Genomic DNA, 24,622 nt, shown 5'->3' on the forward strand with positions numbered 1-24,622 from the left:
TATATATAAATATGGAAATGGATCAATATAATAGGTTGCTTAATAAACATGAGGCAGGTGGATATGACTGTATTCATTCTATTCAACATTCTATTGAAACAGCTAGAATGAGACACACCAGACACATACATGCAAACAGACACAAGGAGGCTGAGAGCTGCTGTGGAGCTTCATACTGGTCATACTGGTGTAGACCCACCAGGTGAGGGCGCTCTCCCTCTTTAAGTCATCTGCATGTTGGAGGAAAAAACAATCAGCTCACATATAAAAAACTGAGAAAAAGCTGCAGGATTAGATTCAGTTTCAATCAGCTGTTTGCTGCGTTCAGCTCTGAAACAGAAACATCTGAGGCTGATGTGTGTTTTTGGTGAAAAGGATTTCCACAATGAATTCAGTGAATGCATCCTCTGCAGGTGTGAGAATGTGTGTTTTCATGTCACATTCCTGAGCTGTAACACCTCAGGTCTGAGAGAGAGAGGGAGAGAGAGAGGGAGAGAGAGAGGTTTCTGGGATTTGCATCAGATTTCCCTCCACAAACACTGAAACGAGAGGCTTTCGTCCTTTTTTACCTGCAGCTGCAGCGTAAATGTTTATGGAAATGCCCGTTGGAGCAGGCCAAGTGTTTTCCATCAGCAGCTCTTTGCAGTAATAATACTGCAGTGTTGATGTCAGACCCGCCCTGCCTGAAGAGGGGGAGGCTAATGGCCCTCTCTCCCCCCTCCCTGTATGAACCACAGAGATGAGGAGGTAAAAAAAAAGAAAATCTAATTCACCTTAAATGTGGTGCTGCAGGGTTGTGAAGCGAGAGGGCATCTGTTCAGAGAGCCCCCATTAAAGGAACATTATGTAACATCACACTGTGGATGCTGCAGATTCAACCACCATCACAGGGAGCGTGGAGGAGGCTCTGCCAGGCTCACACATTTCATGTAGTTCATGCATGTAAATCTAATAATTTAAATGATCATGATTGTTAAAATATATTTTTTAAACTAAGAAAATCAATTGACACTCTTTGTGACTATATTTTATATAGTGTTTTATTTTCCTGTACATATTTTAATAACCATATGGCTAATGGCTGACTGTAACGTTTAGTTTTTAAATCATTAATTTACTTTTTATGTATTTGTGTGTTTTGTATTATTATTTTGTGATTATTATAATTGTATTTATATTGTATTTTATATAATTACATATTTTATTATTCGGAAGAGTTTTTGTATGTTAAATTAATATATGTACAAAAAAAGATCATTCTTTTTTACTTTAATTCAATTGTGTTACATTTTCATCTATATATTTTCATATCCATATGTCAAATTGCTGACCGTAACTTTTCATTTTAATATTTTTAGAATTTATGTATTTGTCTGGATTTTGTATTATTATGATGAGGATGAGTAAAATCCTGCTTTTGCATTAATGCATTAGTAGTTCTAATCTAATTATGAAATATTTAATAAGATAAGATAAGATAATCCTTTATTAGTCCCGCAGCAGGGAAATTTACAGGATTACAGCAGCATAGATATAATGCAAACAAGGTACATAGTAGAAAAACAAACAAGTATTTTAAATAAGTAAGTAAGTAAGAAAAAAAAATCCACAATAACTAAAAAGAAATTATAGTACAGACAATAGTTATAGTTATAGTTATAGTTATAGTATTATTATATTCCTTTATTGATCCCCATGGGGGAAATTCAAGTGTTGCAGCAGCTCAACTACACAGACAATAAATACACATACTATACAACTACACAGACAATAAATACACATACTATACAACTACACAGACAATAAATACACATACTATACAGACAATAAATACATACATACAATAAATACACATACTATACAACTACACAGACAATAACTACACATACTATACAACTACACAGACAATAAATACACATACTATACAACTACACAGACAATAAATACACATACTATACAACTACACAGACAATAAATACACATACTATACAACTACACAGACAATAAATACACATACTATACAACTAATAAATACACATACTATACAACTACACAGACAATAAATACACATACTATACAACTACACAGACAATAAATACACATACTATACAACTACACAGACAATAAATACACATACTATACAACTACACAGACAATAAATACACATACTATACAACTACACAGACAATAAACACACATACTATACAACTACACAGACAATAAATACACATACTATACAACTACACAGACAATAAATACACATACTATACAACAAAATAAAGATAGATTGCACAGATAGAACAGTTGTAAGGGACTTATTACTCATATTTTACTCAAGTAACATTATCAGTACTTTTACTTCATTTTCAAAGATTTTTTTTACAATGTGATGTTAGATATTTATATATATATATATATATATATATATATATATATATATATATATATATATATATATATATGTATAAATACTCCATTAACGTCCCACTGTAATTCCAATTGGACCGCTGCAGTACCGCATGTGGTCGTTGGGGTCGCTGTGGGCGCAATATATTGTATTTTGTATAATTACATATTTTATTATTCGGAAGAGTTCTTATATGTATGTGAAATTAACATATGTACAAAAAAAATTGTCATTATTTGTGACTCTAGTTTAATTGTGTTTAATTTTCATGTACATATTTTCATATCCATATGTCAAATTGCTGACCGTAACTTTTCATTTTAATATTTTTAGAATTGATGTATTTGTCTGGATTTTGTATTATTATGATGAGGATGAGCAAAATCCTGCTTTTGCATTAATGCATTAGTAGTTCTAATCTAATTATGAAATATTTAATAAAATAAGATAAGATAATCCTTTATTAGTCCCGCAGCGGGGAAATTTACAGGATTACAGCAGCAGAGATATAGTGCAAACAAGGTACATAGTAGAAAAACAAACAAGTATTTTAGTAAGTAAGTAAGAAAAAAAAATCCACAATAACTAACATGTGGTCGTTGGGGTCGCTGTGGGCGCAATATATTGTATTTTGTATAATTACATATTTTATTATTCGGAAGAGTTCTTATATGTATGTGAAATGAATATATGAACAAAAAAAGATCATTCTTTTTCACTTTAATTCAATTGTGTTACATTTTCATCTATATATTTTCATATCCATATGTCAAATTGCTGACCGTAACTTTTCATTTTAATATTTTTAGAATTTATGTATTTGTCTGGATTTTGTATTATTATGATTATTATGATGAAGATGAGTAAAATCCTGTATTTTAAATAAGTAAGTAAGTAAGAAAAAAAAATCCACAATAACTAAAAAAAACTTATAATACAGACAATAGTTATAGTTAGTTATTGCACAGATAGAACAGTCGTAAAGGACTTATTACTCATATTTTACTCAAGTAACATTATCAGTACTTTTACTTTATTTTTTTTTTACAATGTGATGTTAGTACTTTGATATAAATATATATATATAATATATATATATATATATACGTTAATGGAGTATTTATACATGTATTTATACATATATATGTATATATATATATATTTATACATATATATAAATATATATATATATATATATATATATATATATGTATAAATACTCCATTAACGTATATATATATATATATATATATATACACGTTAATGGAGTATTTATACATATATATGTATATAAATAAATATATATATATATGTATATATATATTTATACATACATATAAATATATATATTTATATATATATATGTATAAATATATATATACATATATATATATATTTATTTATATATATATATATATATATATATATATATATATATATACGTTAATGGAGTATTTATATATATATGTATATATATACATATATATGTATAAATATATATATATATATATGTATAAATACTCCATTAACGTGTATTCCAATTGGGCCGCTGCAGTACCGCATGTGGCCGTCGGGGTCGCTGTGGGCGCACGCCGGTTTCCGGAACGCCCCGGATAAAGCCGCCGTGAACCGGAAGCAGTCCCCCACGGCCATGGCCAGCAGCATGTAGCCGTAGCCACCGTTCACAACAACGCTCGTGTTTTAATTCTGTCCTTTTAACTGTTTGTTTTCCCTCAGGAGTCTACTATTCTTTTTTAATAAACAAGCAGACATTTAAACGAGTGAGCCGGAGATGGGAGTCCCGGCGTTCTTCCGCTGGCTCAGCAGGAAATACGCGTCGATCATTGTGCACTGTGTGGAGGAGAAGGTAAGGGCTAGCGGGTTAGCATGTTAGCATGCTAGCGTGTTAGCATGCCTTGTCTACGCAGCATGGGGGCGTTTCTAACGTGGTGTCTGAGTGAATGGACGTGTTTCTGCGGGTTGAGTGGAGGGTAACTGAGGTAACTGAGGTGTTTGATGCTCTGGAGGTCTCGGGTTCGTCACAAACGAGACTGAAAGCGCATGAAGTGTGTGTGCGCTCTTCTTCGTGGGATTGTAAACACGACGGCGCGGCGGGGTTTCTCGTCCGACTAGGAACAAAAAATTACATAAAGATAGATTTTTATTTTTATTTAAATATACATATATATATATCTTATATATGTATATTTAAATATATTTTAAAAAATCTAGATAAATATATTTTTTTAAATATATTTTATCTATATATATATATGATAGATTTTTATATATATATAAGATAGATGATATATATATATATATATTTTTTTTTAAATTCTGTAAAAAAGGCTGTATTCTAAGAAAAACGAAAAGGGTTAGATTATTTTTGGAATTTTAAAGGTTTAATGCACATTTTATTTAGTGCTATATATATATATATATAATAGATTTTTTTTTGTTTAATATATTTATATAAATATATATTTATGGACTTTTAAAGGTTTAATGCACATTTTATTTAGTGCTATATATATTTTTAATTTAATATATTTTTATATATATATAAATAGATTTTATATATATAAATAAATAAATTTTTATATATATATTTTAGTGTTCCCACGCCTTGTCTACGCAGCATGGGGGCGTTCCTAACGTGGTGTCTGAGTGAATGGACGTGTTTCTCGGGTTGAGTGGAGGGTAACTGAGGTAACTGAGGTGTTTGATGCTCTGGAGGTCTAAACGAGACTTAAAGCACAGGAAGTGTGTGTGTGCTCTTCTTCGTGGGATTGTAAACACGACGGCGCGGCGGGGTTTCTCGTCCGACTAGGAACAAAAAATTACATAAAGATAGATTTTTTTTTTTATTTATATATATATAAATAAATAAAACATATATCTTATATATGTATATTTTAGATTTTTTTTTTAAATATATATATATATGATATATATTTCTTTTTATATATATATATATGTGTATATTAAAAAAAAAAAAAAAAAATGAAAAGGGGTAGGGTTAGATTATTTTTGGAATTTTAAAGGTTTAATGCAAATTTTATTTAGTGCTATATATATATATAAAATAGATTTTTTTTTAAAATAGATTTTCATAAATATATATTTTTGGAATTTTAAAGGTTTAATCCAAATTTTATTTAGTTCAATAAATATATATATGTATAGATAGATAAAATAGATTTTTTGAAATATATTTATATATGTATATTTTAAAAAACAATCTAATGTGTAAAAAAGGCTGTATTCTAAAAAAATGAAAAGGGTTAGGGTTAGATTATTTTTGGAATTTTAAAGGTTTAATGCAAATTTTATTTAGTGCTATATATATAGATAGATAGATAGATAAAATAGATTTTTTAAAAATATATTTATATATGTATATTTTTAAAAAAAAATCTAATGTGTAAAAAAGGCTGTATTATTAAAAAAAGGAAAAGGGTTAGATTATTTTTGGACTTTTAAAGGTTTAATGCAGATTTTATTTAGTGCTATATATATGTGTATATATATATGTATGTGTATGTATATGTATGTATGTATATATATGTATGTATATATATGTGTGTGTATATATATATATATACGTATATATATGTGTTAGCATGCCGCGTCTACGCAGCATGGGGGCGTTTCTCGGGTTGAGTGGAGGGTAACTGAGGTAACTGAGGTGTTTGATGCTCTGGAGGTCTAAACGAGACTGAAAGCGCAGGAAGTGTGTGTGTGCTCTTCTTCGTGGGATAAGATAAGATAAGATAATCCTTTATTAGTCCCGCAGCGGGGAAATTTGCAATTTGTAAACAATATATATATATATATATATATATATATATATATAATATATATATATATATATATATATAAAATATATATTTATATATATATAAAATATATTTATATACATATATATTTATGGAATCTTTTTTTTATTATTATTATTTTTTTTATAGATAGATAGCACTAAATAAAATTTGCATTAAACCTTTAAAATTCCTTTTTATTTTTTTTATAATACAGCCTTTCTGTCCCTTGGAAACCACGTGTCTCCAGATGTGTTGATGTCTAGTGTTTGTGATGAACTGAAGGAGTGTTTCCTTTATGTGTTGAGCTGTAAAACAGTCTCTCTTTCACAGGAACATGATGATCTCCATAGAATATGATGCATTGATGTAGATTAAACCAGCCAACAGGATATAAACAAGTTAAAATGCAGCATGAATACCAACCAAGAAAACACCAATTTCAATGCAGGACTTTGACTTGTAGTGGAGAATTCTCAGTGTTCTCAACATTCATGTTGTTGGGCGTATTGTTGTCCATCCTGGCCTGAAATTTTCTTAAGTGTGTGGATGCAATGAAAGAAATGCGTTCACACATCTAAAGGCGACCTCCGGGATCGTTATGAATATTAAAACAATATAATTAAACTAAAATACAGAATTTCTTTGAGCAGTTTCTCATGTGTTTATAAGTGGGTCAGTCGTGTAGGCCTTTATCGTCTTTGCCAAACAGCTTTCTGGGTAAAAACCTATGATGTTTTTTTTAATTATTTATTTATTTATGACTTGTTTTTCTCTTCACAGGGGAAAGAATGTAACGGAGTCCGTATCCCCGTGGATACGACCAAGCCGAACCCCAACGAGGTGGAATTCGACAACTTGTACTTGGACATGAACGGGATCATTCACCCCTGTACACATCCAGAGGACAAGTAAGAACCCTTCTCTTTATTCAGTTTGGACTTTTAAGACTCATTACATTATCTGTTTGCAATTTATTTTTGCAATTTATTTTTTTGTTTATGAAGTCAAAGTTTGGTTTAACACCTTTTCTCTCTGGTATGAAAAAAGGAATACGGTTTTATTAGAAAACTGTCTAGTGAAATGGAATTTTTGTAAATCTGATAGATGATTTTACAGTCAAATGGTTACCCCTTTTTAATTGAATTTGACTATGAATGGTCACAATGCTTTACTCTTGTGTTAGGTTTGCATCAGCTTTTCTGATTTCTGTCTTTTTATATTGTGAATTAAATGTTTCTGGGTCTTGAACTGTTGGTTGGACAAAGCAAGCACCATGAGCTCAAATTTTTTTCCCATGCTTTTATTATTATTATTTATTAATTTTAAAATGAACCGATCAATATGAAAAAAATGTGTTTGCTATTGGGGTAAATACTGTAAGATGGTAGAAGATGCAAATTTGAATGTTTGGCTGTGGGATATATGAAATGTTTTTAGGTCACACAACAGAAGCACTAAACAATTGAACTTTAAAACACCCAGACTTTTAACTGAAGTTTGGTATGTCAAGTGACAAGAATGAAACCCCAGCATGCTTCACATTCTGACCTCTGCTGTCCACAGAGCCGCCCCCAAAAACGAGGACGAGATGATGGTCGCCATTTTCGAGTACATCGACCGTCTGTACAATATTGTGCGTCCGCGGAGAGTTCTCTACATGGCCATCGACGGAGTGGTGAGTAATGTTCAGGGACAGGAGCCTGCAGTCGGAGCAAAGTTTGAATAAAACTAAAACAATTTGCCAGAGAATGAAACTTTTTTTATCAGCCAAATGTTCTTTCTCAGAAGGTCAAAAATAGCTGGAAGGATGGTTTTCAGTTTGACCAAAGCTCACTGAGAGTATTCTCATTTATCTTTCTTATTCCTAATAATCCGATGTTATCCGGATAAACGTAGGAAGAAAAATAGCTTAGATGACCAAGATTCTGTTCAGAAGAAATAACTTCCTGTTTATCTTCACCAGGCTCCTCGTGCCAAGATGAACCAGCAGCGCTCTCGGCGGTTTCGAGCCTCCAAAGAAGGCGTGGAGTTGACGGAGGAGAAGGATCGCATCAGGGAGGAGATCATCGGGAAGGGTGAGTGGTGTTTTCAAATCCAGAGTGTGTGTGTTCACACAACCCTCTGATGGTACAGAGTGTTTTCCTCTCTTAGCTCCAGGACAGAAAATTAATACTAAATACAAATTTCTGTGTTCTTTTAGCGCATAATTAAAAAATTGTGCAGACAGCTCAAGGCTTTAAAACACACCTGATGTGCTTCTTTTTCACTCTGGATGTCACCCCTTTAAAAAGGAGCATCTTCCATAACCGCTTATCCAGTTAAGGGGTGCTGGCGAAGGGCAGGGTGGACAGGTCGCCAGCCTATCACAGGGCTGACATATAGAGACAAACAACCACTCACGCTCACATTCACACCTACGGGCAATTTAGAGTCATCGAATAATCCTGAAGTGCATGTTTTTGGACTGTGGGAGGAAGCCGGAGAGAACATGCAAACTCCACACAGAAGGCCGTCTGGTCCGGGAATTGAACCCGGGCCCCTCTTGCTGTGAGGCGACAGTGCTAACCACTACACCACCGTGTAGCCTCTTTGAATCTCTTTGTGCAGTAATGGTGTGTTTACACTTTGTCTGAGGGAAGAAACAGGATAGCACCTTTAAATAACTGAATTAATCAGACAACTAATGCTGGATGTGAACAGTTTACAGTTTAATTAGTGTTTTTCTTTAATATGTTTCACTGTCTTATGTGATTAACCCTTCATGCTCCATCTAACCTAACTTGTCATTTCCTCTACAGGAGGTTATCTTCCACCTGATGAGATTAAAGAGAGATTTGACCACAACTGTATCACTCCAGTAAGTCCTTTTACAGCCATTTTATACTTATTACTGGAGTTTCTTGTATTGCTAATTTTTTACTTTTATCGTTTTCTTTGTTTGTTTTTTATGTTGCAAACTTGGTAAACCTGTAAAACAGTGTGCATGCTTATTACTGTTTTTTCCAAGCATAAATAAAGGTTATCTTTTATATAAATATATTACTTGTAACAGCAGAATAATAAGGAGTCGTCTTCTTTTGTCTCCAGGGAACAGAGTTTATGGACAACCTGGCCCAGTGTCTTAGATACTACGTCGCAGACAGACTCAGCAATGATCCGGGATGGAAGAACGTCACGGTGAGGGAAACTTCTGTGACCTTCAGTTTGTAGGTTGCACATAAAATGTTGGCAGTCACTGACCTTTAGTACATTTTTATTATTCAGGTCTTCCTGTCTGATGCCAGTGTTCCCGGTGAAGGTGAACACAAGATTATGGACTACATCAGGAGACAGAGAGGTACAGCTGACTAACACTGAAGCGTATTAAAGCATATAAACTGTAGAAGGATGCATAATAAATACAACAAAAAAGATACAAAACAAACATTGCAAAATACGTGTAATATGCACAAAATGAAAGTAAAACAAATCAACATCACACAAAAGTCTGAAACATCTGAATAAACACGCCAGATATTTTGTTGACTCACGTTTGTGCTTCACTTTTGCAGCTCAACCGAACCACGACCCGAACACGCACCACTGCCTGTGTGGAGCTGATGGTAAGCCTTTAAATATCGGTCTGATATGTAAATTAATTCAGAATAAGTTCAATAAAATACTAGTTTATTAATGAATACGGTATCGGTGTATTCAACCCTGTCATTGTGAATTAACACCTTTGTCTGTCTGACTGATCAGCTGATCTGATCATGCTCGGTCTGGCCACCCACGAGCCAAACTTCACCATCATCAGAGAGGAGTTCAAACCCAACAAACCCCGGCCCTGTGCACTCTGTGGACAGGTTGGTCATGAACTCAAAGACTGTCAGGGGGCGCCAAGAGAGAAACAGGGACAGGTGAGTCTTCTATCAAAAAGAAGAAAATGTGTTGCATGTCTGAAGTGTTTTTAGGTTACTATGAGGAGCTTTTATCTGGTCCTGAATCACTCGGTTTAGTGCTTTTGGTTTTTATGTGTCATACCTTTTCTGGTCAGAAAATGTATCGTTGAAATTGCGAGTAAAGTTTTAAATATTAACTTTCTGTCTATAAACCAGGAATGTCCAACAGATTAGCCTTCATCTCTTCGTTTTCTTCTTCTCTTTCAGCATGATGAGTTTGCAGACTCAATGCCAGTGTCTGAGCAGGAGTTCATATTCATCAGGCTGTGTGTGCTGCGGGAGGTAAAATCTATTTATCTTCTATGGGGAATAAATATTTCATTGCTTCCTTTTAATTAAAAACGTGACCTCATGTGGCTCTAATGGTGTCTCTCAATTTCTATTCTTCAGAATATTTTAGACGATGCTCATATGATTTCAAATAAACTAATGAGCTCTGCTTGTCACTGCTCTACTATCATATTAGGACTTTGTTTGTATGTCACACAGTGTTAAGATCAGGCTCAGTGTATTATGTGTATTATTGCTCATCACATTTGACAAACTGTTTTCAACATCAAAATTTTACCTTTAAAAGTGGTGAAAAAAATCTTGGTTTATCTGTCCATCCTGTTACGTTTTCCTGATCAAATAACTTGTTAATGATTGAATTAAATCAGTTTATTTAAAACCCACATACTAATGCGGTCTAAGTCCCATTTTCTTGGATATATTAGAACTCAATGAGAATTGAAATTGAAATACCAGAACATATTCCAGCTGTCTTAAAGAACCATATAGAGTATTTCATTTTTTGAAAAGTGCTTTACATGTTATAATGACTACGTCCGTGTTTTTATTCCATTAATTCAGACGGATGTTCACTATTGTCCATGTATTAAAATCCCCTCAAACACTAGTTTCATCAGATTTGTCCCTATTTTTTTTTAAATTATTGATTAATTATTGCCATGTTTGAACTAGAATGGATACCAGAGCAATTTTGACCTTTTTTTTTTTTAGAAATAAGAGATAACCGTTGTTAATTCTTCCCCTCCATGTTTTCTCAGTACCTGGCCAGAGAGCTGACCATGAGCAGCCTGCCGTTCCCCTTCGACTTTGAGAGGAGCGTAGACGACTGGGTCTTCATGTGCTTCTTCGTTGGAAATGACTTCCTGCCTCATCTGCCGTCCTTAGAGATCAGGTGAGCTTCAGGTTCACCTGTTTTTATGCTGAAAGCTGGTTTAAATAAAAATTAAATGTAGAATTTGTATCTCCTTTTTAAAAAAACTCTGCAAATAGTTGATTGTTCCAGAGGTTCTCAAGACTTCTGATTTCCTTACGATTCACAAAAACCAGGACATTAAACAGTGCAGGTGTTTGTTTAAGGACTCATGAAGCTCAGAATGTCTGTCAGTGTTTGTTGTAATTTCTACTTCCCATCCTGACTCTCGTTAAATTTACTCCGCTGTTGTTTCTGTGTCGGACAGAGAGGGAGCGATAGACCGACTGGTCAACATCTACAAAGACGTTGTGCACAAAACTGGAGTGAGTATGAGCACACGTTCCTATCGTTCAGTGTTTCCAGTTGTTGAGATCGGTCTTTTAAAAGCAGAGCTAACATTTTGTTTCCTCGTAGGGCTACCTGACGGAGAACGGCTACGTCAACCTGGAGCGGGTGGAGCTGATCATGCAGGCGGTGGGCGTGGCCGAGGACAACATCTTCAAGAAACGCAAAGAGGACGACGTAAGATTTCTGCAACTCCACAAAGCAATTATAAGAAGAAGAAAATAATTTATAAGATCAAGAGTATAAAGTTGAAATGTGTGTAACACAGAGGGATGGAAACCAAACTTTTTATTTTAATTTCCTTTATTTTCTGAATTTACCAACTGTTTAAGTTATCGAAGAGCTTCTTGTGTTTAGACAACAAGAAGATTTGGTTTAAATATCTAAAAATTAAGTAATAGAAAAAGTATTCTGCTTGTTTTGGCACCAAAACTGAGGTTTAAATGATCTCCATCCCTCAGAGACAGAAACTGTCCAGGTAGCTGAAACGAGTAGTAATATTTCTATTATTAGTTCTTTCTGTGATTGACATTTCTTCACGTTTTCTGTCTTTTAGGAAGGCTTCAAGAGAAGAATGAAAGATAAACGAAAGAGGATGAAGGTGAGTAAAGCAGATCATGAAGACGACCGTTCTGTTTGTTGGTTTTAATACTAGCTGGCTTATATTTTCTGGTAAAACTGAACCCTTTAGTGATAGAAAACTGAACATGTAGAAAAGACATTGCAGCAATTTCGTGATTAAAAAAAAATTCACTTTAAAAAGAAAATACATTAATTTATCCCAAAAAACCATTCAAATTAAACTATAAATGAAATGGAATGGTAAAGTCATGACGTTTAACACAAATCTGATGCATGATATCGCTTCAGCAGACTGACTTTTATATTTTTCCCTCCATGTCCTCGCAGGCGGAGCAGAGAGGCCCCGCCTACCTGACCGGGGGCCAGTTCGCCCCTCAGGCTCTGGGGAGGAGAGACCGACCCGAGGCCGTCCAGAACGCCCGGCATCAGGCCTTCGACATGAGGATGCAGCACAACAAGGTACGGCTGGTCGTTCAATGAAGAGCATGGAGGATCTCTGGAAGTCTGGGAAATATAGTATAAAATCCTAGAATCTTATATAGAAATACATAATCTAGAGATTACAAATTAGAACAGGTAATATTTCAGATTCAGGATGGGGAGGGCATTTAATAAACAAACATGGAGATGATGAAGTTTTTATTTTTTACTCCAGGATGCGGCTCAGTTCCTGAAGGCCTCTATAAAGAACGGTGGCAATGTAAGTCATATGCACATAAAAACATCAACAGTGTTGGTTTGATTCTAATATGTTTATTAAATAAAAACATATCAAACTTTGTCAGGCAGAGAACAGTTAAGTCCTGGACTAATTTATGATCAAAGATTCAACACTTTTAAACTAAATGCTTTCACAATATCTCAAGTCAACGAATGTTAGAAAATAGATAAACAACACACAGGGACACATTTTTATTCAAAGATTAGAATAATCCTCTGGTTCTGGTCCTCTTATGGAGCCAGATTTGATCATTAAGAGAACATTATCCATCAGACATAGATAGGGATATCTTAAAGGGATCGTTGTGGAAGTGTGTTAGCATGAGGTTCTTCTCCATAGTCAGTGTTTTACTACAGTAGATGGAGTTTGGTTAAACAGACACGAGAAAACACTCTCGCTTCGAGGTCACCAGACTCCATTCACAAAAAAACTAATTTAACCTCTAAACACGGGAGCAAATCAATGAACTGCTGTGGACGTATTAAAGACACCTAAAAGACTCAATATCAGTTTAAATATACGCTATACACGGCTGTGGCACATGAGGTAGAGTGCTCGTCACGCAACCACAAGGTTGGTGGTTCGAACCCCTCTACAGGCAACATGTCGAGGTGTCCTTGAGCGAGACATCTAACCCCAAGTTGCTCCCCGGGCGCTTCTTAGCAGCCCACTGCTCCTCCGGGATGGGTCAAATGCAGAGAATTGTAATTTCCCAATTGTGGGACTAAAAAATACTTAATAATTATTATTATTATTATTATTATATTTAGAATATTTTCACTTCTTTACCTTGATGTCAGACAGATCTTTATGACGGGAACTGAAGCTGTTATCTATGTTCTCTACAAAGACACCAGACTCCATTCAGAAAAACAGTAATTTGACCTCTGAGAACACGAGGAACTCATCTACAGCTGCCTCCATCGGTTAGTTTGTGTTATTGTGTCACTTTGTTGTTTTGAAGGTTAAGTTTGGATTCACTTAAATCACTCAATATCACAAACAAACCGTATCTCCAGTACGTTAAACACAGACTACGGATAAATGCTTCATACACTTCAAAACATCCAAACTATCCATTTAAGTCTCACCCCGTCTTCACCATATGTTCTTTCATATTGTTGGACGGTCTTTCTTTACGATCTGCAAATCAGCCATCATCATACACTCTGACTTCACAACCGTCTGCCCTTCTTTAGTCTCGAGTGTTGTATTTGTTTACATCAGAAAGAGCTTGACAGAGATCCACTTTGGAGATTTGAGGTGCCACTTTTGACGTTGATTGTAGAACCCTGTTTGATTCTGCTGGATAAACGTGAAAACTAATTACTGTATTGATGTTATCTCCATTATGACCAGTAATGATTCCTTTTATCAGAGCAAATCTAAAGCTTATCTTTGCTTAAGCAAACTAGGAAAACATAATCCTTGGATTTTTTTATTTTATTAACATATGGTCCATTTGAAACGCTGTGGATATAGGAGGTTTGATCGTGGCTGTTGAGCCGTCTGTTTTAACGTGGACGCTGTATTGTGCTTCAGTTCATGGTCATGTTCCCATTAAACGTCTCCCTTAAGCTATTAAATTTCCTCCCCACTTACAGCTTTAAATATATCGGCCCAACAATAGGCGGCCATACATTAGCACATGAATGAAAAGAACACAAAGGCTTCACAAAAGAGGAAGGCTAAGTGGCCATGCTAGTGATTTTATAATTTTTTTTATTTCCATCAGTTTCCTTCAAACTTACAAAACACAGATGGCAGTGCAGAGAGTTCATCATGAACTCAGAATAAAGATTCATAATCATCCGGTTGTTTTTATGATGTAACATCACTTTGAAATACAATAAATGTTCTTAGAACTGTATATTAGTTCATGCTAAAATGAACATGACCTACTGCATAGTCTCCCTTTGATCTCTATCTATATGGCATAAATATGTAGAAAGTATGGATTTTCAATTCTAGACATTGTCTCTGATCATGTCAGTCTTTATCGAATGATGCAATATTTCTCTGTTAGGTTATTTGTTTAGAATCAGAAACGGTTTATTGCTAAGTATGTTTGCGCAAACATAAAAAGTACAGTCACCGTCTGCCAAATAAAAATGTTTAAAAGCTTAAATGTTTAGTTCATAAATCAATGACTTATCTGAGCCACTTCTTTGAGCAAAACAAACATTCACAAATTCCAGCTTCTCAGTTGTGAGGATTTACCGCTTCTGTTTGTTTTATGTGCTAAAAAAAATGAATATTTATTTTGGGTTTTCACCGTTGGTTTGGCAAAACAATACACCTGATGTCATCACTTTGGACCTTCTTTTCTTTTTCTTTTTTTGCAATAAATTTGTTAGTTACAACTCTTTAAACTATTAGTGCTTTCATAAGTTTATATATAAGTTACACTTTCGGTAATAGATGTTGATTAGACTTATTTTTCTGATTTTGGTTATATAAATGTTATTTATGGTGCTGTTAGATTGCTGATAATTCATGTGCTGTGTGCAGTTTTTTGACCACACTGAAAATGTAAATTTTGAAATATGGATTAAAGCATAATATTTTGTGGATTTTCTTTAAATAATTAAACCTACCTTTTTTATTTTATTTTCATTAACTAAGTTTTGGACTTTACATCACGCAGTAATTGTTTGAAATGTTTGGACCGCACAACAAATCAATCCTACAAATAGTAAAATACTAACAATATTAATGTAGCCAGATCTTTTTCTGACACTGTGTTCAAATACCGGCTGTATACACAATGAATAGAAATGCGAAAAATAGCTGTGCGAACATTGAAATGTTGATTTTTCAAATTAATATGCAAAGTTATGATTAAAGCATTGAACTATCCAGTTTAGGCCCTAAATCAAACATACTGGCAGAAAAAATGAATAAATAATAAGGTATGATGTCATGTTTTGGTGACGTTTGAGAGTTTTTGATTTTTCTACTTTTTCTGATCGTTTTCTCTTCCGTTTTTGTTTTTCCTGGGATTTTGTCGCCCTGTCCAGTCGTCTGCAGGGTCCAGTGGCGGCGCAGACAACAGAGGGGTGAAGAGGAAAGCTGAGGACAGCGACAGCGAGCCGGAACCCGAAGACAACGTCAGGTAACGTTAAACATTTCAATCTACAGGAAGGACTTTTTATCGCTTATACACTCAGGTGTAGTCATGAACTGTGGAAGTATGTCCACACTTTTAAAAAAGAGAACCTTCGAACTGCTGCTGCAGAACCAGAGAAACAGTTTATTTTTTTTTATTCCACACATTATTCCTTTTTGACCGTGGCAATTTGCACACACACAATGCAACCCGACCGCCGCACGGCTCTTTAATCGCTCTTTGAATGCACTTATCCTTAACGGCTTTCAGGGAAAAAGTGCGGAATGAATGTTAAACTGTAAGTGGAGCTGCAATAACGTTTTATATATATATACAGTGAAATACGTGACAAACTTCCTTTTGGTAACTCATGTCAGTTTCTCCAAACTGAGGTTGTTCTGAGCTTCATCTACTGTTGGGAAAACACTGATTATGGTGCATTTAAGGTAAAATGGATGTTAATAATCCTTTTAAACTCAAATCTAACTTCTGAGAAGGTATGGGATGATTTCATATATATAGCCATAGACTGCATGTCTTTTAACTGAAGATGCCCTGCAAAATTAGAATCCAAACATTCACATTTTGGTGTGTTTTTGACGGCGTTAACAGACTCAACCAGAGAGAATCACTCATTAATGCCACAGCGCTGCAGCTCTCTCTACACACACACACACACACACACACACACACACACACACACACACACACACACACACTCACCCCTCTGCTGCTCAGCTCCCACTCTCCTCCGCACGTGATTAATATGGAAAGCAGGAATATTCCAGTAAATTCCTCTGTGACGCACTCGTCAAAGCTGATAAATCCGTCGGGCTAAATTGGTATTCATGGAGGCTTTCCTCTCAGGAGCCGACACTCCCCGCGGGCCGCTCTGAAGATCCAACACACAGATGCTCCGATCGGCCTCGATTATGTCTGCACAACACCCCAAATATACCAAGAAGTCAAAGCCATTACACTATTTCTTTTCTGGTTATCCTATAGATGGAATAGAGGAGCTTTTTAATAAGCAAATGTATCGCTGAGGTGCTCTACAAACATGTGATTGTTCCCATCAAACGCTCACTTACCCTCTCTGGAATATGTTTACATTTCAAGGTCACAAACAATAGAAGTGATTGATGTTAAAACCACAGCATCCAGACGGCTGATTCCCAAGAGAGCTGATCAATATCAATATTTTTACTTTCAACACAATGTCAGCTGGTTGTCTCCAGATGTGTATTCTGTCCAGAGTTAACAAATCTAACCTAACCCTATCCTCTTGATCTTTGACCTCTGGACATTAAACTGGCAGACATTGAAAGGATTAATCAAGAGTGGTCCGAAGGGTAGAAAGGAGCCATACAAATACACGTCCGTTTACTTTCATTTTGATGCGGATACTTTTTCTTCACTGTGGTTTTACTACGTCTGAACCAACGATCAAGATTGAATATCTTGTCAGAAATTTGGATCAGCTGTCTTACAGTCGAGCAGATTTCCACCATGGCCGCTGTCACAAATCAGTTTTAAACTTTAGTCACCTAACCCATCAAAAACATTTAATTATTTAAAATGTCGCCCCGAAAATAAACAGTTTATTCTAAACAGATTCTGTAAAGAAACATTAAATTCTGAGCTCCTCAGTTCAACTATGAAGCCATGATTGATTCATCTGAGACCAACAGTCATGTGAGGAAAAAATCTATGAAACTTCTTCTGAACTTCAGGCTGCTGAGAGCAGAGAGGAGAGGCTCTAAGTAGGGGTTGTGAAAATGTGAATAACTTAATATGTATAGCAGTTTGATCCTCCATTGGTATCAGTATAGTTTATATAAGTACTATATATTAATGTCCATGTGTGCTGCAGGTTGTGGGAGGACGGCTGGAAGCAGAGATACTACAAGACCAAGTTTGACGTGGACGCGACGGATGATGATTTCAGAAAGAGGGTGGTCCGGTCCTACGTGGAGGGTCTCTGCTGGGTGCTGCGCTACTACTACCAGGTAACACTCAAAGCAATCTGCTCACCTGAACTCTCATGAAGGGTTTTTTTACTGGGTTTTTTTTCTTGCCAAATGTGGCCTGAGAGTCTTGGAGGTTTTATTTGAGAGGAGTTAAATGTTGGCTCTGGTCTAAGGTCTCCTAAACACGACGGGAAACTAGTAGTACAAACTGTTAAAATCGTCTTCTTTTTAAACTATTCCAATTATTTTTGTGACCTCTCACTTTACGTCTAGCTCTCCAGTCCTGTTTCTGATTCAAATTTTGTCATGATCCAAAATAATCAGTGTAGAATTACAAGTCCTCATGAACTTTAAAATATATTTAATAGGAAAAAGGTCTTCCCTCATTCCACATTCACACACCCCTCCTTATTTTCTGCAGCATTAGTTGGTCCATCAAGGTCTCATCTTCATTATGAGTTTATCATTTCGTATGTTGTTTGTGACATCAAACACATTGTTTTGTTTTGGACTTTTAGTGTTCAGGAGACACAAAAGGTCAAATCCAACATGGAAGACATCGTAGAGGGTTGCTTTATTTTATCGTAACGCCTTGAATTAAGACAACATCGACTGAAAGATTAAATCTGGACATGCCATTTACAGTAGAATATATACAGGACATGTATCATGTGACCACATAGTTCCTGGTTCATCACAGCCATGCAGAATACCAAAAATATTGATTTAAAAGCACAAAAAACAGAGATAGATTTAACATTAAATGGTAAACGATTGATATATATGTAATTTACCTACATGAAACGATTTGCATGTCCCACTCTATGGTATTTGGATTAAAATAGAAGGAGGACTTTGAAACAAACATAAAAACAATATTAATTTAGTGGATATAAAGAAAAGATGAGCAGAAATTGAATTAAAGCCAGAAAAGAAAAACACATTTAAGTGATCATAGTTTGATTAGAAATAAATCGCATTAATGCAGCTGCTGTAAAAGTTTTTACACTTTGCATTCTGTCATAAAAATGTATAATTTCATTGATTTCATGACGAGGAACTCCACCACAAAATACATTTTGAGATTCAAAAACATGCAGCAAAGGTTGTGGTCTCACGTTTTTACTATTTCAACCAAATTCTATTTTGATATTTGATCATCTCTGATGGGAAAAAAGACTCCTAATGGGCGACCAGCGTTTTGTTTTGTTGAAAGTCAAGAACTCCTCACCGTCGAGTGTCTCCACAAACAAACCTCCGCACCGCAGAGATATCAGCGTCTCCACGTTATTGTTTGCAGTGTGATTATGCACTAAACCTTCTTTATTGTTGTAAAATATTGATCTTTATCTCCAAAAGAAGCGATCATCTGCGGGCCCTCTTCAGAGGAGCCGGGGGGGATTTGTCGGGGCTGATTGTGAGCTGTCTATATGCACGCTCCGTGTTGACTCCACATGTCGGCCCGATCCAAAGCCCCTCTCATGGGGGCCCTTCTGGATGAATTCATTAGTGGGGGGGGGGGGGGGGACGTGTCTGCTCTCCGTCGTCCCACATTCACGGTTTGGGTTCAGCCGCCGAAGCAGAGTTTATGGTCACGCATCCGAGCTGGGTTTATCCCAAATCTAAAGATTCACACTTGGTTTTTTTTGGGGTGTTATAGAGCAACAGACACCCTTTTTGTTATTAATTCATGTCTTTTCATAAATTTGACTCCAAATGAGTAGTTTTCTAAGCATGGTTAATCTGAATTTTGGGTAAAAGGATCCAATATTGATTCTTAAAATCCCAATATCAGCATTTTGTGTCTGTCTTTTCTCTTTGAATACATTTGATGTGACTGTGGTGTCTTGATATTAAGAGCACAGTTTGATTGTCAGTTTTTATTTATTATTAGGTCCACCTAATTACAACTAATGACGTCTAACACAACAATCTACCTTCTTGAAGGTTATAAAGTTTGTTCTTTTTTTGTTTTTATAGTTGGACAAAATATTAGAAACACGTCAATAGGATTTCTTTCAGACTGCGTCGTTTGTAGCGAGACATACTTAATAAACTCGTTTGCACTTTAAGCGTTTTCATATTCAAAAGAAAAAACGTGTTGGTCACGTGTGGAGAGTGAAAATGAATTTAAGGTTCCCAGCACACAGACTGAGAAGCACGTTTTATGAGGAATATTAGTTTTATTTGATACAATAATTCTGACTAATTTAAATGGGACAAATACAATCAGGACTTCCTTGTTCTAAATTGTATAGAAACAGGAGATCAGTACAAGTCTTAAATCAACAACCTACATACTGCTTAATCATAAATAATTAATCATGCATTTTGTTATATTTGGTTTGTAAAAGCAACTTGATTTCATTTTAAACAGAAATGAAGGTCCTTAAAAGTTCTGCCAAACTACAAAACACTGAATGATGTGATTGAAGCCAATGAGAATATTTATATTATTCGATTTTACATTTTATAAAATAATCTGATATTCGTTGTGATAAGTTAAATTGGACAAAAAATTATTTATCTACAAAACTTTAAAACAATTAATTAATTGGTTTTTTTAATTTTTTTATACGATTTAATTAAAATCAGAGACTAATGCTGAATTTGATCAGTTAATTGGAATTAATAAACTATTTAATAATCAAATATCATAAAGTTGCTGTTTCTAGTCTCTCCAGAATGATTTACTGTTTTTTTTTTGTTTTTTTACATCTTTGGGTTTTAAACCAAAGAGGTTGGCCGTCCCCCTTCCAGTCACATCAACTAAACCGTCAATCAGAATAATTATTAACATTAATTGTTAATAAAACTATTGGTTAGTTGCCGTGTTTTGAAACAGTTGCTCAAAATGATTTAATCATCCAGATGAGACAGAAGATTTTCGTTTCACGTGTTTATCTTCTTTGATAGCGTGTTGAGCTTTTGATGTTATGAACCGTTATGACAGTTAATGTATTTTTTATTATTTATTTTCTCTTTTTATGCTTTGTGGTCTTTTGACCCCGCTGACGAAGGTCTAAAATGAATTTCTCCTCGAGACAAAACATTTTGTCACATTTCCATAAATGATCAGTGCCATTATTTGAGGCTGTAGATTGGATCCTCCTCTGGCTTTTATTATGGTAAAGTCTCCATATTATCATGTGAATGACATCTTTAGTGATGAAGTGCTGCTGAGATCGGTGGATTTATCAGAGCGGTGGTTTTCTCAGAGGTGGATTGTGGGAAATGAAGGTTGTTTTCTGGTGCCAGACGTGTTTATTCACGAAGGATAAGTTCGATTTCTTTTCTTCTTTGCTCCCACAAACCTCTCAAAAAACCACATAGTTTTTTGTTGTTTAATATTTTGTCTCCAGATTCACGGTTCAGTCTGTGGATCGTTTCTTTTGCTCGGCTTTAGTTAAAAATGAGCCTCAATTCAGCATCGGCATTGAAGTATGAAAGGCAGTTTCACTTGTACAGTTTCAAACACACTCTGGTCTGATCAGGATTCAGACCTGTGGAGGTTTTAAATGTCAGCGTTAGTCTGATCAGATTGGATTTTAAGCTTTGTGCTGCAGTGGAACTTTTAAGAGAAAAAGGGCAAAGAAAAGCTTTATTTTTTTCTACTTCCTGGTTGTCTTTAAGTGTTATTTTACTCATTTTATCAGTCAGGATTCCCGTCGAATACTTAAAATGTTATGTAGCATAGAGAGACGATATTAAGTCCAACAGAAAATACATTTACGTGTGATTAATCATTATTACATCTTTAATCAAACCAAAAAGTCAAACCTTGGGCAGGGTTCGGACAATGTCTTCATGTTTCATATTTTCAATGCTTGATTTTCAAAGTAATATCTTGTTTTATTGTTGCATCAAAAAAATGTTTTTAAATTTGAAATGAAACGATCCCATCTACAGTTGTTTTATAGTTTTAAAGTTGTCTCACACCAGACACTGTGCAGACCAGTGTAAGCTAGGCTTTAAATAATCCTGATCAAAAATACAATCGTATAAAAGTTAAGAAACGGCAGATAAAAAAACTTAAAATATACATTATTGCTCTAAATTTTATTATTTTTAAAAGTTATGTTATGTTTCCAGGTTTCGTTTGAAAGTTCGGTTCATGTTTTCCAGGTTGGGAATATTTGTAAATTCAAATAAACTCAATTTCAGCATAATCTGGTGTTTCATCTACACAATCACTCGTGTAAAACAAAAATCTTTTTAATATTTAAAATGAAACGATCCTGTCTTCATAGTTGACGTCTCACACCGGACACAAAGCAGACCGGAGCTAGCTTAGCATTAAATAATCCTGATCAAAACATACAAGTTAATATGAAGAACTGGTAAAACGAACAAAGTGAAAATATACATTGATGCTGTGGGTATAAAGGAATTATGTAATCTTTTTTTATTTTTAACATTGTATTTATATTAATAATTGAAAAAATTTTGGTAACTTGAAAGTTCTTGAATTTTTACTCTGGTTTCAGCTTCTCAAGTGTGAGAATTTTCTCCTTTTCTCTGTTTTTATATGAAAATAAATTAAACATTTTTGGATTATTGGACAAAAGAAACGATAGAAAATGGCCCTGGGGAAATTCTAACGGACATTTTTAACCATTTTCAGGCATTTATGTAACCGACAATGCAGATAAATGTGAGTTGCAGCCTTAGTTAAATGCTGAATATTCAGGTTGTTCAGCTCGTGGCCTCTGTTGGATTCCCTCCCACATGTAAAGTGATACTAAAGCTCCTGATTGTGTCCATGTCGATCTTCAGGGCTGTGCCTCCTGGAAGTGGTACTTCCCGTTCCACTACGCTCCCTTCGCCTCCGACTTCAAAGACATCAAAGAGATGTTCACAGACTTTGAGAAGGACACCAAACCGGTAAGGACGGACTGAAAACTTCTTCTCTCTCTTGTTTTGTCTCGTCTCCCCACTTCATGATCACGTTCTAACAAAGAATGAGTTTTTTGTTGGATATGTTGCTCCAATCAAATGCCAGTAAACTCACAGCAGCATTTTATGTGACAACTTTATAGAAAACCACTAAAACACCACAGCAGTTTGACCGTTTCACAATAAAAGAGTTAAACAGACGACGTGGGAGGATTTTTCATATCGTTTTTGAACTTTCAGGATTAAGAATTTATTAACGGACATATCTGCTGGTACAAAACTTTAACTTGCAATAGAGTGAACTTTAACCCAAGAATAAATCGGCTGTGTTTTGGGTTATTTGTCTGAAATAAGGTCTGTGTTTAACGCAAGCTGAAAATATTTTAACGTTAAATTCTCTGACATAAATCAGGTCAGTAAACTGGTGAGTTTAGAAACTAGTATGTCTTTTTAAATGAGAACACTAGTCGTGTAAGAATGTGTATATATTCCGTCATGGATCACAATAAGAAGTTGCATAAATCTTCTTACAATGGAGTTAAAACAAGACTAGTTGAATCAAAGAGTAAGTGAGTGTGTAAAGAACTTTGTGTGTGCGTGGTTGTCGTTTGCAGTTCAAGCCACTGGAGCAGCTGATGGGAGTGTTTCCTGCCGCCAGCGGCAACTTCCTGCCCACAACATGGCGGAGCCTCATGAGCAGTCCGGTGAGTGTTGAGTCCAGAAAGAAGAGCAGAGAGTTTTCACTGGACCTCGGCTTTAAAAGAGCTTCTTCTTTTTACAAGTTGTAGTTTTTCAATGTCTTTAAACTTCTTCTTTTGACGCAGGAGTCTTCCATCATCGACTTCTACCCCGACGACTTCGCCATTGATCTCAATGGCAAGAAATACGCCTGGCAGGGTGAGTCACTCAATAACACAGCATTTAAAGGGCCAGATTATTATCAGAACTGTAATAGAATATTTATAACTACGATAACTATATATATATTTTTTTAGTGCATGATTACCTGAAACTAAGAATTTTTATTAGTTTAAAGCTTTAGACCTGTATTCTCTCTACTGTCCATCAGGGGGCGACTCCTCTGGTTGTATAGAAGTCTATGAGAAAATGACTCTACTTCTCTCTTGATTTATTCCCTCAGTAAACATTGTAAACATGAGTTTATGGTCTCAATCTCTAGTTTCAAGTCTTCTTCAATACAGCATGATGTTCATTTAGTAAATGATGCTCCATTTAGAGTCAAACAGACCATAAAGCAGGGGATGCTTTAGGGTGGGGCTACTGTGATTGACAGGTCTCTGATTAGGTGTGGTGGAGATATATTCATTTTTTTATGATTATAATGAAAAAACAAAGGACACATAATTAATTATCTCCCATACTGTGTTTGTGCACGTAGCACAAAGATGTTTAATTCCTGAATATGTGCTTTATTTTGAAGGTGTTGCTTTGCTGCCTTTTGTGGATGAACGTCGGCTGAGGGCGGCTCTGGAGGACGTCTACCCCGACCTCTCACCTGAGGAAGGTGAGCAAACACACACTGTACAAACTGTGGATTTATAGATGGATAGAGACAGTTTCCTCTCTTTTTGGATGATTATTATATCCTGTTTGTGTTTTCAAGCT

The 24,622-nt window shown here is 35.2% G+C and overlaps 1 protein-coding gene across 1 annotated transcript in view; it reads left to right on the forward strand.

The window, feature by feature from the left end:
• The first annotated feature begins 4,056 nt into the window (after positions 1 to 4,056).
• The window catches only part of xrn2 (5'-3' exoribonuclease 2), a 38,741-nt gene continuing 18,175 nt past the window's right edge, over positions 4,057 to 24,622 (forward strand). Inside the window, 22 exon segments of the mRNA XM_054618208.1 lie at positions 4,057 to 4,274; positions 7,009 to 7,136; positions 7,792 to 7,903; positions 8,192 to 8,303; positions 9,027 to 9,085; positions 9,316 to 9,405; positions 9,493 to 9,565; positions 9,780 to 9,830; positions 9,970 to 10,127; positions 10,377 to 10,451; positions 11,219 to 11,352; positions 11,639 to 11,696; positions 11,788 to 11,895; positions 12,275 to 12,319; positions 12,628 to 12,759; positions 12,956 to 13,000; positions 16,042 to 16,136; positions 18,004 to 18,139; positions 22,877 to 22,984; positions 23,611 to 23,700; positions 23,821 to 23,893; positions 24,438 to 24,521. Of these exon segments, the coding sequence (XP_054474183.1) occupies positions 4,200 to 4,274; positions 7,009 to 7,136; positions 7,792 to 7,903; positions 8,192 to 8,303; positions 9,027 to 9,085; positions 9,316 to 9,405; positions 9,493 to 9,565; positions 9,780 to 9,830; positions 9,970 to 10,127; positions 10,377 to 10,451; positions 11,219 to 11,352; positions 11,639 to 11,696; positions 11,788 to 11,895; positions 12,275 to 12,319; positions 12,628 to 12,759; positions 12,956 to 13,000; positions 16,042 to 16,136; positions 18,004 to 18,139; positions 22,877 to 22,984; positions 23,611 to 23,700; positions 23,821 to 23,893; positions 24,438 to 24,521 (2,041 nt within the window). The 5' untranslated portion in view covers positions 4,057 to 4,199.

Source organism: Anoplopoma fimbria, chromosome 18 (genome assembly GCF_027596085.1).
Source record: "Anoplopoma fimbria isolate UVic2021 breed Golden Eagle Sablefish chromosome 18, Afim_UVic_2022, whole genome shotgun sequence".
NCBI lineage: Eukaryota > Metazoa > Chordata > Actinopteri > Perciformes > Anoplopomatidae > Anoplopoma > Anoplopoma fimbria.